Below are 16422 nucleotides of genomic sequence, written 5' to 3'. Positions count from 1 at the left end.
CATGCGCCCGTAGCTACCCACCACCACCTCCCTCGGGAGAGAAACAGCTTGGGCTTGCCGGTGCTGTTCTCTCCCTTAGGCAACAGGGAGGAAGGATTGCTGTGCGCATGCGCTTCACGATTTCTTTGGCTCTGGAGGTTGCTGCGTTCCGAAAAGAATGAGCGCGTCTTAGAATGGGGACGTAAAGCGCAGCCTTACAATAGATTAAGCTATCTTGTGCATCTTAGCCCAGAGGTGTAGTGGAGCACGGGTGATGACGGCCTCTCCTGGAGTGGGACACTGGCCAGACTCAGATCGCTGGGCCACCTAGCTCCGTATTGTCTACACTGACTGGCAGCAGCTCGCCAGCGTTTCAGGCAGGGAGGCTCTCCCCGGTTTACCCGGAGTTGCAGGGGCCTGAACGTGGGACCTTCTGCAGGCAAAACATTCTCTACTACTGAGTTGTGGCCCTTCCCTACTACAACTAGCTCTTTGCTAGTTTTCTGCATGCTAAATGAATAAGCCTTTCTAATTTATAATCCGTTTACATACATACTAGCTTTACTTGCTAGTGGTTCCTGGTGGTTTTTTAAATGCCTGCTACTACAACACCTATCAAACGTTCATTTTACTCCCATTTTTTCAGCTTGGTTGTCCAGAGTTACAAGAGGCTCCCAGCAACAAGGCCTTGACCAAGTCTGCAACAGAAAGGTGAGCTTTCTGCCAGGTCTTCAGAAAAACTTAAGAAGAGGCTGCTGGATCAGGCCAGGGGCCATCAAGTGGCCACCCAGATGCCTCTGGGAAGCCCACAAGCAGAACCTCCGCACAAGAGCACTCTCCTCTCCTGCGGTTTCCAGCAACTGGCATTCAGAAGCATCCAGAGCACAGCCACTGATGGCCTTTAACCGCCACAAATTTGTCTAATCTTTTTTCAAAGCCATCCAAGTTGGTGGCCGCCAGTGCCTCTTGTGGGAGCAAATTCTATAGTTTAACTGCGATGTCTGCCCTGAATCATCTAACATTCAGCTTTCTTGGATGTCCACAAGTTTTAATGTTAGAGGGAGGAAAAACTCTTCTCTATCCACTTTTTCCACACCAGGCATGATTTTAAGCACTTCTGTCATGTCACTTCAAAGTGAAAAGAATCAGTAAAAGGGTCGGCCAAAATGTCTTGCTCATATGCACAAGAGATTGTCTTAGCCATTTCTCAGTTCTAGCCTTCCCACTTGAAATAGTTCACTGGAGCTTCATTTCTCTCACCAGCCATGATTTTCCCTGAACAGAAAGTACTACTTCTGAATCTGAAGACTACAACAAACGCACACAGCAGAAATTCCTGCCTCAAGGTATTTCCAGCGATAACTGGTGGAAATGTTGGCTAAACAGTGCAAAGGAGGGGTAGGCCCACTTGTCCTTCATCTCACATCTGCTACTGAGTAATGAATTTAACTATTAACATTTTATTTATTTATTTATCTATCTATCTTATTTATTGTATTTGTAAACCGCCCCGTAGCCAAAGCTCTCTGGGCGGTTTACAGCAACAAAAAACATACAAATCTAAAACACATCTTTTAAAAACAATTTAAAAATTTTAAAACACATGCTAAAACTGAATCCCTGTGCCAGTTGACATTCTACAGAGGGAGACATTCAAAGGAGTCTTTAAGGCAACCTTCTGCAACCTGTTGCCCTCTAGATGCGTTGGACTAGGGCTCCCATCATCTGCAACCAGCACGTCAGGTGGGGATCATAGGAATTGTAGGCCAAAACATCTGGAGGTCAACAGGTTGAAGAAGGCCGGCTTAAACTACTTGATATGGCAGATCTAGGTTCGAAATCCAATTTAGTCATAAACTTGGAAGACTTGCAGGGTATAAACTGAATAAGGATATTATAGAGAATGAGAAAAAAAAGAGGCTTAGCATTCAGCAATGTGTAAATATATACATAGCGTCTGGTTTGTACCTACTATTTCAATTGTACATTGTGCTTCTTAATGTGGCTTGCTCTAACTTGCACTGCTGAGGCTTTTTGCTGCTGTTATTAGGGGTTGTGTTGTGGCTTTTTAATGAATTGCATATGTTTGTGTGTATATTCACACAAATACAAAACCTATGATTATGCCAAAAATGTAAGTTGCTTCAGGACACTTTTCGTGTAACCAGCAGATGATGATAATGCTCATTTGGTAGCTTTAGGACTCTTCCAGACAACCTGGTTATGCAGCATTCATCCTGAATTGCTTCCACAAAGATTATGCAGTGGTTAGGCCATCTCTGGCCTTTGTTGAGCATTTGTTCCAGTTAGTTTACAAGGCAGTTATATGACAACAAGCATTCATCTGGGTTCGTTTGCAGGGCATACTTACCTAGCTGCAAAAAAGTCTGTTTCTTTTTAAAAGTGGATTTGCTGTGCTAGGGCAACAGAGCGCTTGAATCCACTTTCATTGTGCAATCCTGAAGTTCTGCTATGTGCTTGAACCACTCCCGCAAAAGAGTAACAATCTGGAGGCAACGTTAGGCTCATCAAGATCATTGGAAAAATATGGTAGTTCAGCCTTAAGTGTGAAGAACAACCCATCCAAGCCATTATAGTAATATATATATCCCCCCTGGGCACAATCAGTCAAAGTTAAGCTCTTTGATTTTAACAGGTGAGATTTAAAGCTTTGCTTTTGCACTGAAATCAACGGGATTGAAAAGTGATTACTTTTGACTGGCTAGACTCAATTCCTAGGAGGAAGTAAGAGTTAATCCAAAATCTAAACCGGAAAAGATTCAAGAGATGAGATATGAGAAGTAAAACATCCTTCATATAGGTATACAATTCTTTGCTCCTACAACAGCTTCATAAAACAGGAAGAGTTTTAACCTCGAGAGAGAAAAAAGTCATATTTGGAGATGTCAACCCTTCTTTACTAACTACTTACTTTACTAGATCCACACAGCCATTAAGCTTTTGCTTGTTCTGTCCACAAAATAAGTTAGACGGCTGAAGGCACAGCAGCTCCTGAAGTTAATAAAAGAGGAAAGACACACTGGAAAAATAAGAAGGGAATCAGTTGCGTTTAAAAAGGATGCCAACCCTTTGTGATGCCATACATTTATCTTTATTGTTCCTAAGCACATTTAAAAAAAAAACTTAAGGAAAAACTCTAAATTTGGCTACTGTTCCAAAGTTCGCAGCTACGGCTTTGAATAATATACCAGAAGTACCACTCCAAACCCAACTTCTTGTTTGAAGACGGGGAAAGATGGAAATCTTAATGCGCCAAGGACAGCTTCTGTTCATCGTATGCTGTCTGCTGGAGACTGACTTAGCATGGAGCAGGGATAGCCAATGGGGTGTCCTCCAAATGTCATTCAACTCCAACTCCCAGCATGGCCGCTGGCTAGGGATGATGGGAGTCAAGAGTCCCAGAGCATTTGGACGGCCACAGAGTCCTCACCCCAGCCCTAAAGTACATAAAGCTTATCCTATCCATGTTCACGTAGAATGGAAGTGCCACTTAATTTAAAGGTCGTTTGTACATCTGCAGGATAGCACCTTGACTTATTGGGGCCCATAGGGCTTTTTTCCAGGACCAGGTCTGTTAAATTACGCCCACAGGCTAAAGATGGGCAGCCTCTGGCCCTCCAGATGCCACTGGACTCCAACTCCCAGCAGCCAACAGTCAGGGATGACAGGACATCTGGAGGACCACCTCTGCCATAGGCCCACCCATGTATTCCACAAAGAGGATGGGGCTTATGCAGATGTACTGGCACCTGGCCCTATAATGGGAGGAAGGCAGCCAAACAATGGACTCCCACTGTCAGTCACCAGCCCCCTTGAATAGCTCAGGGTTAGAAATGTGACCGCCGAGTTAAGTCATTCCAGAACAAAAGAGAACACCTAAAGGTCTAGTTTCATCCAATTTTCTAATAATTTTTAAAAGGCATGGAATGCGTGTTTGGGAGATTCACCCCAACTTTCAGTTCACAGGATCACAGTGCAATGTAACAATACTGTTTTCGACAGTTATTCCACAGCATATACTTCCAACCAGCTACGCAATTTTAATGCTACTGTTTGGGAGGAAGCATTCACACTCAGGAGTGGGGTAACTGTGGCCCCCCAGATGTTGGTGAACTACAACTCCCATCAGCCCTCGCACGCTTGGCTGACAGACAGGGATGAGGGCAGTTGGAGTTCTGAAGCATCTGGAGAGCCACAGGTTCTGGCTGGAAGCATCTTGAACAGCACAACAGCAACACCATCACAATATGAACGTGAACACCATCACTACAAAATGGTCCACTCGCTGCTCATCGAGCAACTTTTTAGGCAGTAGGTACAAGATCGATGGGTACCAATAGAGAAAGAAAACACAAACAATTCACACATTTAAGGTGTGGCTTTGTCCATTTCCAACTCCGATGAGCTCTCTCTCGCTGACAAGGTTTTTCTTTTTTAATTTTAGCCTGGAATCAGTGGCTTTCGTGTTCTTTTGGACAATTCTGTAAAAAAAAAGGAAGTATTTTTTGAAACAAAAACTTTTTTAAAAAAATCACGTTCTCTTCTCAAAAGAAAAAAAACTTTTTTGATTTTTAAGAAGTTGCTCAAAGCCACAGATGAGCTTTCTTAGCCTTTGCAGAAGGGTCACATCATGCCGCATACCTGAATTCACACACCCATACTTGCTCAACGACTGCAGGATCAAATGGGGCATGCCTGTGAGACACAGCTGCAGATGGAGCTGTTCATGCCTCAGTACCTCGGGTCTGATCACGGCAGTCTCATCCCACCCAAGCAAGAGCCCAAAGCATGTTTTGTAGTCAGGTTTTGAAGGACATCTGTGCAACTAAAGAAAAGGAGCAGAAAGTGAAAGTCCACTGGACTCGGCAATCCAAGCGTGTGGCCAAGTAAGCATTTCTATAAGCAAAAGGCAAAGGGATGAGTTCCATTGCTTTGCTTCTTTCTACAAGCAGAGAGGAACAGGAACTCTTTCCTACTCATACACTACCCTGGGATCCCATGGGATGAAGGGTGACTTTAGAAATATAGCCTAGAGAGAAATTACTAATATTAGTAAGAGCCCTGTTGGATCAGACCAAAGGCCTCCCCAGTCCAGCATACCGTTCCCCACAGCGACCAACCAGAAAGCCTCCAGAAAGCCCATTATCAGGGCAATAGCCCTGTCCCAGTTTCCTGTCCCCAAGCAACAGGTATTCACTGGTATACTGTCACTGACCACGGAGGTTCCATCTACCCATAATAGCTCATACAACCATTGGGTCATCTTCCTCCAGGAATTGGTTTAATCTGCTTTTTCAAAGCCATCAACTATTTCATTTCATTTATTTATTTATTTGATTTATATCCCCCCTTCCAGTAGGAGCCCAGGGCGGCAAATAAATGATGCAAATGAATACACACAGTGAATTATACAAATTTTGCCATTAATTTGCATGATTTATGCAGATTTCAGAATTTGCCTTTACTGCATGCAGAACTCTGGCTTTGTTTCTGTTTTAAGCATAGGGTACACAGCGCCCTGGATAGGCAGTGGGAATCCATTCAAAGATGCTGCAAAGATGCTGCACCGGAAGATATCTATAGGGAAGGCACTTGAGGCACACCCTGGGGAGCCACGGTCAAGTCAATGTATGCATTTACACATCACTTGTACATGTTGTCACCAAGCAACACACCACAGACAAGCGGCAAACTAGTTTACAGATCAAGTGTGAACAAGTGCTTGGTCTGATCAAACAGCCAAGATGCCTTTTTTGGAACAAGGTGTTCAGGAATCCTGAGAACCAGGGAAAGCCAACCTTAGTTATCAAAAGCTCTTGAGAATGGCGACTGTGTACAATTATGCGATCTGGGCGACTTTGTGACAATGGGCCAATAAAGTTAGGGGGGAAAAAAAGATACTTGTGTAGTTTCACAAGTAAAAGGGACGAACAGCACCCAAGATTCCATCTGGAGCTACTAGGAAGTAAAGAAATAGACAAAGGGAAGATTCTTATGGTTCAGAATTACCTGTTGTGCAGGGGCATATGTCACGTCAGGAGCCTGGCACAAGTGTTGCATTGCAAGTTGATCTTCTTCAGATAGGGGCGAGATCTAGAGGGAAGAGTAACTTCTTCAACGGGGCTATTTATCTGCTGCAGTAAGACAAATGTTGCCCACAAGGACCTCACAGAATATTTTCTGTAGCCTGAAACCTTTAAAATTACCATTTTGCACTTCCTTTCCTTAAAGGAAATGTGTTTCCATTTATTAGTCTGCCCACGAATGAGTACATCTTGCAAAGATTCTCAGGCACGGTCTAGGACAGCAGAAGAGATCAGCAGAGGTTCCTGACTCCCAATAAAACTGTTAGACAAAAAAAAATGTATCTGCCACGGTAGGCCTTGTGCTAATTGCCTCTCTCCCCGCTTCAAATGTCCCTCGCCTGTGAAATATACGTATTAATTGATTACCTTTGATCAGGTCTTTGGGTAGTTTTGTTGGCCAATTTTTGGAATCCCCAATCTGTAGCGACTCAGATGTAGATTTTTATACTGGTATGTAAGACATTCCAGGCAGAGGAAGCCAACGTGGTGCCCTCCAGATGTTGTTGGGACTCTTAAGTCCCATCAGCCCCAGCCAGCATAGCCAATGGCCAGGGATGATGGGAGCTGTAATCCAACATCATCAGCTACCCCATCTCAAGTACTGGGAGCAGTTGAAAATTGTCTCTGCCCCCAAGCCAAGACTTTGCAACAAGCTTCACAACTTCTAACCTGACTCTAGTCGGCAGACCTCGGGTCAAGTGCAGGTATGGGGAAATTGCCCTCCTAATATTGATGAACTACAATTCCCATCATCCCTGGACATTAGCCATGCTTGCTGGAGCTGATGGGAGTTGTAATTCAGCAACATCGGAGGGGGGGGCTAAAGGCTCCCCACCCCTGGTCCAGGGAAAAAACCAAAGTAGTAGATCCTGCAAGCATGAAATCTGCCTGCTCCTGTTCTAGGGAACGCTGAAGCATCAATCCTGGTGTTGGCCTAGCTTGTGCAGGGCAATACTAAGGCCCGACAGATTCAAAGTGGACCTCAGAACATGCCGAAATCAACCACTGGCAGATGCACGCTGCAAGCAAGTTGTCTTTCCAGAGATTCCTCTATAATGATGCTTTCACGGAGGAAAGCACAAAAACATATTGTCATTGCCTCAGTCAAGGTGACTGATATCTAAGCCAGGCAGTTCAGAGCATTACCTCCATACCGGTGTGGTGCTGGATTTCCTGAACCAGCTTCACTGTTTTGGCAAGAGTAGCACGGATCGACTTCATGGACTCCCGCCGCTCGGCAGAAATCTTTTCTAGCTGCTCACATAACATTTTGTAGCGAGACTTCACCACGGACAGCTGCTGTACGACAACCAGAGGATTCTCCTGTTACCAACGGAAGGAAAATGCACACCATTGGGGGAGTAGCACGGAGAGAGAGAGAGACAGACAGACAGACAGACAGCGTCAAGGCACTTTTAGCAGGAACTGAAGGGTTACCAAGCAGATTCACGTAACTGATGTGTTCCATCCTCACCATGCATTTAGAGCACATGACTTCCCTCAAGAATCCTGGGAACTGCACTTTCACCACTCACAAAGCTAAAATTCCCAAGCACTCTTAAACTACAGTTCCCAGGATTCTTTTGGGGAAGCCACATGCTTTAAAGGTAAGGTTGTGGATGTGACCAACAAACCCAAGCAGTAGTGGTGCCCAAACACAGCCAAAGTTGTAATTAATGTTTTTTCAGACAATTATCCCTATTATTTCTTTTCATAGCATGTATATGAATAAACATCACAGGTTGCTAAGACTGATCAGAGTGTCAGTTCTAAGTATCTTTGTCCTTTTTCTTAAACAATGCAAGGGAAGTAAATGCCAATGAAAATATAACAGTAAGACCACATTAAGGGTGCTTTAATTCCCCCCCCCACAAAATATTCCAGGTCAAATGCACCTTGTGGTATATTGGGACAAAAAAAAATGGGATACTTGCTTTCTAAAATGCTTTGTTTACAAAATACAAGGAAAATGTGCAACTTGGGTACCACTTCCTTAGAGAGCGATCTATGTGATGCCCTCCGGATGTTGCTGGACTACATCATCCATCACCATTGGCCACACTGGCTGGGGCTGATGGGAGTTACAGTCCAATGACCTCTAGAGAGCGCCACATTGGCTACCTCTGCTGTAGGGCGTCAGAACATTTTCTGATGCAAATTACCCTAACAGAAAAAAAACCCCAATTCGAAATGTTTCCAGAAAATCCACCTCCCAGCACAATCCTGTACATATCTATGCAGAAGTAAGCCCCACAGAGTTCAATGGGTCTTACTCCCAGGTAAGTGGACACAGGATTGCTGCCTTAAGCCCATGTACGTTGACATATAGGAAATAAAAGCATATTTTTTGTATTCTTACGGGACTGTTTAACACAAGAAGATAACTCTATAGTGCCCATAATTACAGTACATTAAAAAACAAAATTCTTAATACAAGTTTGCCAGAGATTCAAGCTCAAGTCTGAGAAGAGTCAGTACCTCTTGAGACAGTCCATTAGGGAGCCCTTTAATTATTTCAAACTCCAACATTGCCTGAATGTAATCCAGATCAGATTCGGCCTTCTGGAACTAAAACACCCAAATGGTCAATCACAATGCCGTTACATACATTTTAAGCCCAACACCACTACTTTATGTCTACACACTAACTGGGGTGGGGACAGAGAAAGAGGAGAGAGAAATGTGTATATAGTAGATTGCATCCTGCACCCAGGTACAGGTGAAAGAGTAAAAGCATCGGGTGCATATGACAGTTTGTAACAATACAGTTTACCGTAATTCAGCGTTGTTTTATTCCAGAGCTGGAATGATTCTGGAAGAAGCAGGAATCCGAGGATCAAAGCTGCACTTTGAACAAGATCCTGGGATTGGTCACCACAGAACTTCTACTAGCACTCAGCTGTCCAAATATGAACGCTTGCGGTATCTTTGAAGGGCTCCGTCACCAGAAACCATATTGAACGTTCTCTGGCCAAGTTTTAAAAGATGCACATCAAAGGAATCCCGCACACTGTGGGCATGCAGCGCAATGGAGAGGAGACTGATGGAACTATATGCCAGGCTGGACCAGCTCGAAAGGCGCTGAGCTGGCAAAGTGTTACTTTCTTATTTGCCCTCACTTTTCATCCCTTTATTCTGTCACATTACCAGTTTTGGTTTTGTGGATGAGGGTTTGTTTCTGTGTGCTCTAACAGAAAATATCCCCCTTTTAAAAGCAAGTACTTGGTGTGGTTTTTCTTTTATTATGGGATGAGTGCATGATGGACCCCCTCCCCGCTTAAAAAAAATCCTGAATTTTGTTGCACAATCTGATGCACAACAATCCCAGCACCCTGCTTGTTTTTCCTCGTGCGACACTCTACTAGTGCAAAACATTTTGCCTGCAGAACGAGGAACCCACTAAGTGACTTTTGCTTAGTGCTGCGTTGCACACTACACACACACTCCAAGAGTTCCTATTTTGCTTTTCCTAATCGTTGATAACCATGACAGATCTTTTCTTCCTGCATTAAAACCAGAGGCAGAGTCTGCTTTTGTATCTGCACAAAGTTCATTTTAAGAGCGTTCAAGAAAAGAACTATCCCACCTCCCAGAAGAGAGACTCGGACCCTGGATTCCTGCACAGGTCTACAACGCAAAGAGTCGACTTCTCCAAGGGCAGGGCGACCCTCATCCCTGATGAGGACTGACTGAATAATCCCATCACACCCCACACGGAGGCGGCAAGACTGCTTGCCTCAGAGAGGATCTCATTCCTTAGAGAGAGGTGTGTCCAGCTCACAGACTTTCTTTAGGTTTTAAACATTTCAAGCATTTATTTTTCACAACACACTTGCATGCCACAGTACTCCATTTGGAAACTACTACCCTATTTTGTTTTAGGACCCATCCCTGCCGAATGCTGAAGACGCACCGCTGTACCCTGGCATTTGACACTTGAGATTTATCTTTTTTAGGATGCACCTCGATCCTTGCGACTGTCATCTGTTTTAAATGTGGTCTTTTAAATTATTGTGATGCCCCCTAGGGCCGTAGGGAAAGGGGTGGGTAATTATTATTATTAGTAGTAGTAGTAATAATAATAAAAATAAATCACTGCCTCTCTTTTGCTTCAGGGGAAATGTTGGGGTCATCTTTTCTAAAATAGTGCTAACATTTTACCATTCTTTCTGGGTCTCTTAAGCTGAACTTCAGGGCAGTGTGTGTCTGTAAATACACACACCCCTGACATAGCTTCCTCTAAAATTCGGAGGGACTAGTTCGGCCAAATGACACCCGCGGGCCAGAGGCTCCCCACTACTGCTCTGAATATTACTGGCATGTACAGGTATGCCTAAGCTTCATGTAATAAAACCAGGCAGCGATTCTTGGCCCTGAAAATAGAAGCATTGCAAGTACACAGAAGGAGGCCTCTAGTTTCATCTTTTAGAAGACTGGAAGGGCACGCAGACATGATGGCAGTCCTCTCACTCGGCCTTTTAAAGGAGCGTTGGAAGAGCTATTGGCGCACTGCGGCCATTGAATCCCAGGGCACCTCTTCCCCCGCTCGTCCTCAGTAAATTGTAAGCTTGCTTGTTTATTGCTTTCTTTTCTTTTCGGGGCCCAGGGACTTGAACTGAAGCACTCTGATTAAATAAAGTAATTCTTTTGCAGCCGCTGCTTTCACCTCAATAGGCCATGGTTAACGATATGGCACGCCACTTTGCGTGGGCCCAAGAAGCCACTTAGAACGAGGCTTTGATGCTCACATTCCGCGCAAGCAAAGACCACCTAAGCCGTACAAGCTTCAGGGGAAGGGCCGTAGCACAGTGGCAGAGCATCTGCTTTGTGTGCAGAAGGTCCCAGCTTCAATCCCCAAAGGCATCTCCAGGTAAGGTTAGGAATGTCCCCTACCTGCCATCCTGGAGAGTCACCGTAAGTCAGTGCAGACCAGGAACGGTGAATCCGTGGTCCTCCAGATGCGCGTTACAGTAATCTAAACGGGATGTAACTAAGGCATGCATCACCCTAGTCAAATCAGGCGTCTCTATAGGAGACCATTGTAGCTAAGAACAGAAGAAGAGCCTGCTGGATCAGGCCAATGGCCCATCTAGGCCACGGTCGTGTTCTCACAGTGGTCAACCAGTTGCCCATAAGCAGGACCTGAGCTCAACAGCACTCTCTCCTCCTGCAGTTTCCAGCAACTGGTATTCGGAAACATACCGCCTCTGACTGTGCAGGGAGAACATAGCCATCGTGGCCAGTAGCCACCGATCACCTTCTCCTCCATGAATTTGTCTAATCCTCTTTTAAAGCCATCGAAGTTGGTGCCATCACCAACTAATTCCATATTTTAATTATGCGCAGCGTGAAGAAGTGCTTAGCTGTACATCATCCTCTTACCTTATGATGTTTGGGGACTGCAGGAGAGGACCACACAGTCTTAAAGCTTGGATATGTCCCTGTTCCCCTTGTGCACACATGTCTCCAAGGTTATGGTGCACCTAAGCATTCCAAGTATGGACTGCTACTTACCCCAAGCATTTGAATGTTTAAAGAAATTACACAGCTATATTGGGAGCTGTTTTTCTGAAAACTAGTTGTCCATTTTGAATGTTCAAGAATGCTTGGGGAAGGGCCCGAGCTGAGTGAATGGCCAGAATCTCTAGATAGCGCCGGGAGAGACTCCTGCCCGAACCCCTGGAGAGCCGCTGCCAGTCAGTGTAGGTACTACTGAACCAGACAGACCCAATGGATGGTCTGAGTCAGTATAAGGCACCTCCCTACGTAAGAGAATAAAAGGCTGCTTTCCAAGAGCAACATAAATAAAGCCAGTGCCATTTCTCAGCGATCAGAGGCTCGCTATATAGCGCAAGAGGCAGATTCGACCTCGCAAAAGTGATGTCTAGTAGCCAGGGCTGTCAACAGGTTAGAAAGGAAAAATGACTGGGCAATTTAAAAGATTATTTAAATAGAACATGCATCTCACCAAGAGCTCCGGCGCCTTTGAGGAACTGAAGGAAGGTGCAGGAGAACTGGCAATTTCACACACAATAGCTGCGGTTTCGACTATGAAAAGGTGCCACTTGTAATTGGAAAGGAAAGGCTAACTAATGTCCTCCCTCACCCTCCATTACGGCAAGACGCCAGCATCAATAGAGACTTAAAAAATCAAAACGGCAGACATGCCCTTAACCCACAGCTCCATCAATCAACTACCGCTTCCATTTAGGGGTCATAAGAACATAGGAAGCTGCCTTATGCTGAGACAGACCATTGATCCATCTAGCTCAGTACTACCTACACTGACGGGCAGCACCAGCCCTCCAGGATCGCCAACCGGATTCATTCCTAGCTCTACCTGGAGATGCCAGGGACTGAACCGGAGACCTTCTGCATGCAAAGCAGATGCTCTATCACTGAGCTACGGCCCATCCCTGTCAAGAACCATCAGCCCTTGGACCAAATCAGACCCCCACGTGCCCTACCAGAGGTGTGAATAAGTAAGATCTACTATAACTGGACAAAATGCCAGTTGGACATCGGGAAGGTAGGCCCACCAACCTCCACTCAAAGCTGCCCTTCAGCAAATCCAGTTCCTAACCAAGCCCTTCATTCATTCGCCCTCCAGCTAAAGCTTGTAGGCCCGATTAACGGCATAAAGGCAAACGCAAATAAACTTTCGAGCCCCTGCCATGATTCCCTCACACAGGCTTTGACAAAGACGAGAGAAGCCAGGAGGCCGTCGCTGAAGGTCCTGCTTGCAAGTGCTTTGACAATACTATTGCACTGCTTTTTGGGAAGCACAGTAGTGCAATGAAGTCAGAGCCCCCGTCAGCAGCAAGAGGGCGCTCCGGAGCACAAGGCACTTTACAGAAAGCGCCAAGCTCGAAAAACAAGGAACCGGCGACCGCTTTTCGAACACACACAAAAACGAAAGGCACCATTAGAAAAAGGAAAACGGCTTCTCAGACTTCTCGACGAGGGCTGGGGAAACCCATCCAAATCACCCCAGAAACGCGCTGCCTCGTTTGGTCAGACCGCTTGCGACTCTCCCACAGCCCGTGCTGGCTTGCTTCTGCTGCGTTTCGAGTGGTCTGGCTCAGAGGAAAAGCGTTTGGCTCTTATTGGGCGCTGATGCGCCAGTGACGAATTGCACAAGGGTGACTCGCTCAAGCATACCAGCGTAATTTTACAAGACTGTCATTTACGGGAGCAGGTATGCGTGCACCAGTTTAAAAATGCCAGCTATAAACGAGTTCTGCACCCGTTTCAGACGCTAACACATACACACAAAAGGGAAGATCGCACGCTTCCCTTCAAGTGGTTATTTTAGCTGACTGAGCATCGCTGGCCAATGCCCTTTTAATATTGCACTACTTTTTGTGCGTGTTCACTAGTAGTACAACATAAAAAGAGCCGCGGACAGACCTCTCGCCATCCAGAGCGAAGCAGAACTCACCAGGCTCAGGAGAACGTTCACTGGCTCAAGAGAAAAGGGAAGTATTAGTAGAGTTTGACAACACAAAATGGTTGGAGAAAAAAAAAACACAAAGGCTCGCAAAACATTTCAGCAATGACAACTGACCCTGTGAAATATACCATCTTTGGTTTAAAAAAAAAAAAAAGGAAATGAGATCTATTCTGGGTCTTTTTCTCTCCTCTGGAATAAAGTTCAATACCAGTACTTTGGTTTAAATGTCTGCTGCGTGTATGTACATCCACACAGTTCTATCTCCAGAGGAGAATGAGTTCATCTGTTTCCACCTCCATCAAATATGCCAGCTAGCAAAAAAAGGAACAGGGAGTGTTTCAATCCAGCAGGCCCACCTTCTCTAACCCTTGAGCCAGGATCATGTCCTTATGAGGTCTCACTGTCCCCTCAGATCTGTTGGAAACAGAAATTATTTGTACCTTTCCTGGGTCAGGCCAACGACAAAGAACCAGACTCCAGATCTAGGCGTGCCATCAGAGAAATTTTGGAAGATGAATCTGAATCACACGCACGTTCATATTGTTTGCCCTCCTTAAGGCCTCTGGCAAAGAAGGCAAGGGGCACATTTTGAGGCCATTCACTCAGCCTAAGCTGTAGCCTGCTGTATGCCTTGCAGCTTCCTCCAAAGGGGCGACACCTTGCTTGCATCAGGCACCTTGCTTGGGGATTGACTCAAGTAAACTGTAGACTTTGGGAGAACAGCTTTGTCGTTCCTAGGACGGAGACAACTGTGCCAGATACAGATCATATGTTGCTTAGGCATTTTAAAGGGTGCAAAAAAATGAATCTTTTTAAACAGAGGTCTATTCAGCAGGCAAATTTTAAAAGGCTTCATTAACCTTTTCAACGGCTAGGGAAAAGGGATTAAATTGGAATTTATCAATGTGCATATATTTTGCACGGGCACAAGCAAAAGACAGGCGCAACTCATGGATGCAATCTTTTTAAATAACTATTCTGCTTTGAATGAACGTGTGCAGGAGAGTTTAATCTTGACCAAGCCAGAAAGTGAGAGCAGCAAAGCCTTGCCAAGGGTGACAGACAGAGCAGCAGAGAAATGAGTGTATGTAGCCCAGGCAACCTCCACCCTTATTAATTTTACAAGAGGTGAATAAAGCTGTCTCAGTACTAATCCTGGATGAGGCCTCTTTGGTATCAGGATGAATTAGACCAGCTAAAACCCCTTATATATAACCGAGACATGCCTCCAAGGGAATGAGATGGACTCTGAACGTAGGAAGCTGCCTTATATAGAGTCAGTGCATTGGTCCATCTTGCTCAGTATTGTCTACACTGACTGGCAGCAGCTCTGCAGGGTTGCAGACAGGAGTGTTACCTCAACCCTACCTGAAGATGCTACCGGGGATTGAACCTGGGGCCTTCTGAACACAAAGCAGATGCTCCACCTCTGAGTTACGGCCCTTCTGCAACTTTTTTACCACTATATATGAGACACACACTCTGGTTTTATGTATTTTAGGATTTCATTATTCTCTCACGAGAATGAGGTAAATTTAACTGTCCTTGTTCATCACTGAGGGCACACTGGGAAGAGCAAGAAACACCACCGCCAAACTAGAACTACACTTAAGCATATGCAGTTGAAATAATCACAAATTCTACCCGCATATACTTCTGCTTTTGCCCCCTTTCCTCTGCGGCTCACCCTTGTAAGTCCCTTGAGGCAGGGACCGGCACACTCTTCCTCTGCAAATTAATTATTATAACAATTATTATTTCAGCTCTCAAGGTTTCAGACAGGAGTCCTTCCCGGCCCTACCTGGAGATGCCATTGGGGATATGAACCTGGGACGTTCTGCTTGCAAGGCTCTGCCACTGAGCGACGGCCCCTTCCCCTAACAGCAGCATGAACGATGATGATGATGAAGATAATATTGTTGCTGTTAATAATAATAATACTAAATTATATTTACATTACATAATAGTATGATTATTATTTTCCTCCCATTGAAGATGGACTCACTCAGATAGCTTCTACACAACCTCCTCTTCTTCCACGTCCTGTTATAGGAAAATAGACCAGCCCAAACGACCCATACATTTGTTGAAAGGGGGGGAGAGAGAAAATGGACCGCTCCAATGAGCCACGCCCCCTAAATGGCAGGCTTTTCAGAGAATTGGTCGGCCCAGAGGGCCACGCCCCCTCGCACAGCAAGCTTCGAAAGAGAAATGGACCCAAACCAACACGCCCCCCTTTTTTTACATTCTTCCACTCCCCTAAAAAGATAATGGATTCGCCCAACGGAACCTTCTTCCCACCCCATTACCGAGTGTATAAAGGAGTGGTTGGGTCCAGTGGAGAGGGGGAGGGGAATTAGTCCCTCACATCTTTTTTCATTCCTCAGTGTTCCCCCCCTTCTTCCTCTAATTCGTTAGTTCCACCTTTTCAACGATCGGCCCCTTCCCTCAAAAAATAATGATAAACACGCGGCTAAATCCGGCGCGATGGTTAGCCTCAGGACTTACCATGGTCTCGAGTGTAGTAACCGCCGTCTCCATGTTGAATAGTTGACATTCCTCAGGCGGTGGTATTCCACCCTCCGTTCTCCCAGCGCAGACCCGCCTCCTTTTTTAAGGAGTGGAAGAGACAGCTATTCCGATTGGAGAGCTGTCATTGGTTCCCCTGTTGGATTGGCTGCTATCAAACACTGCCCCGTGCTTATTGGAAAGTGGAGGGTGCAACCCCGCGGCATAAAACGGGGACGCCTATTGGAGAACATCGAGACTTCGGCAGTTCTGATTGGTTCGTTAAAAGAGGACTGGGGAGGGCAACGACTGAACTGAACTCAGAGATTACATTGGTCGAAAGGCTAAACTTCTCGTTCTTCATTGGCCCATTTT

The 16422-nt window shown here is 45.4% G+C and overlaps 1 protein-coding gene and 1 long non-coding RNA gene across 7 annotated transcripts; one reads left to right on the top strand and one right to left on the bottom strand.

The window, feature by feature from the left end:
* Positions 1 to 30: 30 nt before the first annotated feature.
* Positions 31 to 10178, top strand: LOC133374340 (uncharacterized). Of its 2 annotated transcripts, XR_009759867.1 has the most exons (4): positions 31 to 137; positions 626 to 690; positions 1243 to 1325; positions 8886 to 10178. It is a non-coding gene; the product is annotated as an uncharacterized LOC133374340 (long non-coding RNA). The 2 variants fall into 2 exon arrangements; XR_009759866.1 differs by lacking the exon at positions 31 to 137 and having other exon boundaries at positions 464 to 690.
* Positions 3051 to 16158, bottom strand: SKA2 (spindle and kinetochore associated complex subunit 2). 5 transcript variants are annotated; one of them, XM_061605102.1, is made up of 7 exons: positions 16048 to 16158; positions 15367 to 15461; positions 8565 to 8654; positions 7233 to 7409; positions 6010 to 6093; positions 4642 to 4825; positions 3051 to 4481 (listed from the first exon to the last, which is right to left on the bottom strand). In XM_061605102.1, the coding sequence occupies exons 1-7, from the start codon at positions 16094 to 16096 to the stop codon at positions 4441 to 4443; spliced, it is 720 nt and encodes a 239-aa protein (XP_061461086.1). In that variant the 5' UTR covers positions 16097 to 16158; the 3' UTR covers positions 3051 to 4440. The 5 variants fall into 5 exon arrangements, with proteins under 5 accessions (XP_061461086.1, XP_061461087.1, XP_061461089.1 ...); XM_061605103.1 differs by lacking the exon at positions 16048 to 16158 and adding an exon at positions 15545 to 15674 and having other exon boundaries at positions 3052 to 4481; XM_061605105.1 differs by lacking the exon at positions 15367 to 15461 and having other exon boundaries at positions 3053 to 4481; positions 16048 to 16155.
* Between the last annotated feature and the right edge of the window lie 264 nt (positions 16159 to 16422).

This window comes from Rhineura floridana, chromosome 21, assembly GCF_030035675.1.
Source record: "Rhineura floridana isolate rRhiFlo1 chromosome 21, rRhiFlo1.hap2, whole genome shotgun sequence".
Lineage (NCBI taxonomy): Eukaryota > Metazoa > Chordata > Lepidosauria > Squamata > Rhineuridae > Rhineura > Rhineura floridana.
This window is presented reverse-complemented; position numbering and strand designations above follow the sequence as displayed.

Excerpts from the sequence above, each read along its gene's own strand:
- SKA2 (XM_061605102.1), bottom strand. The coding sequence starts at position 16,096 with ATGTCAACTATTCAACATGGAGACGGCGGTTACTACACTCGAGACCAT. Across the intron at positions 15,462-16,047 it reads TTACTACACTCGAGACCATG|CAACAATATTATCTTCATCA; the intron begins GTAAGTCCTGAG and ends TATTATTAACAG. Across the intron at positions 6,094-7,232 it reads AGCACCACACCGGTATGGAG|ATCTCGCCCCTATCTGAAGA; the intron begins GTAATGCTCTGA and ends TCTTCCCTCTAG.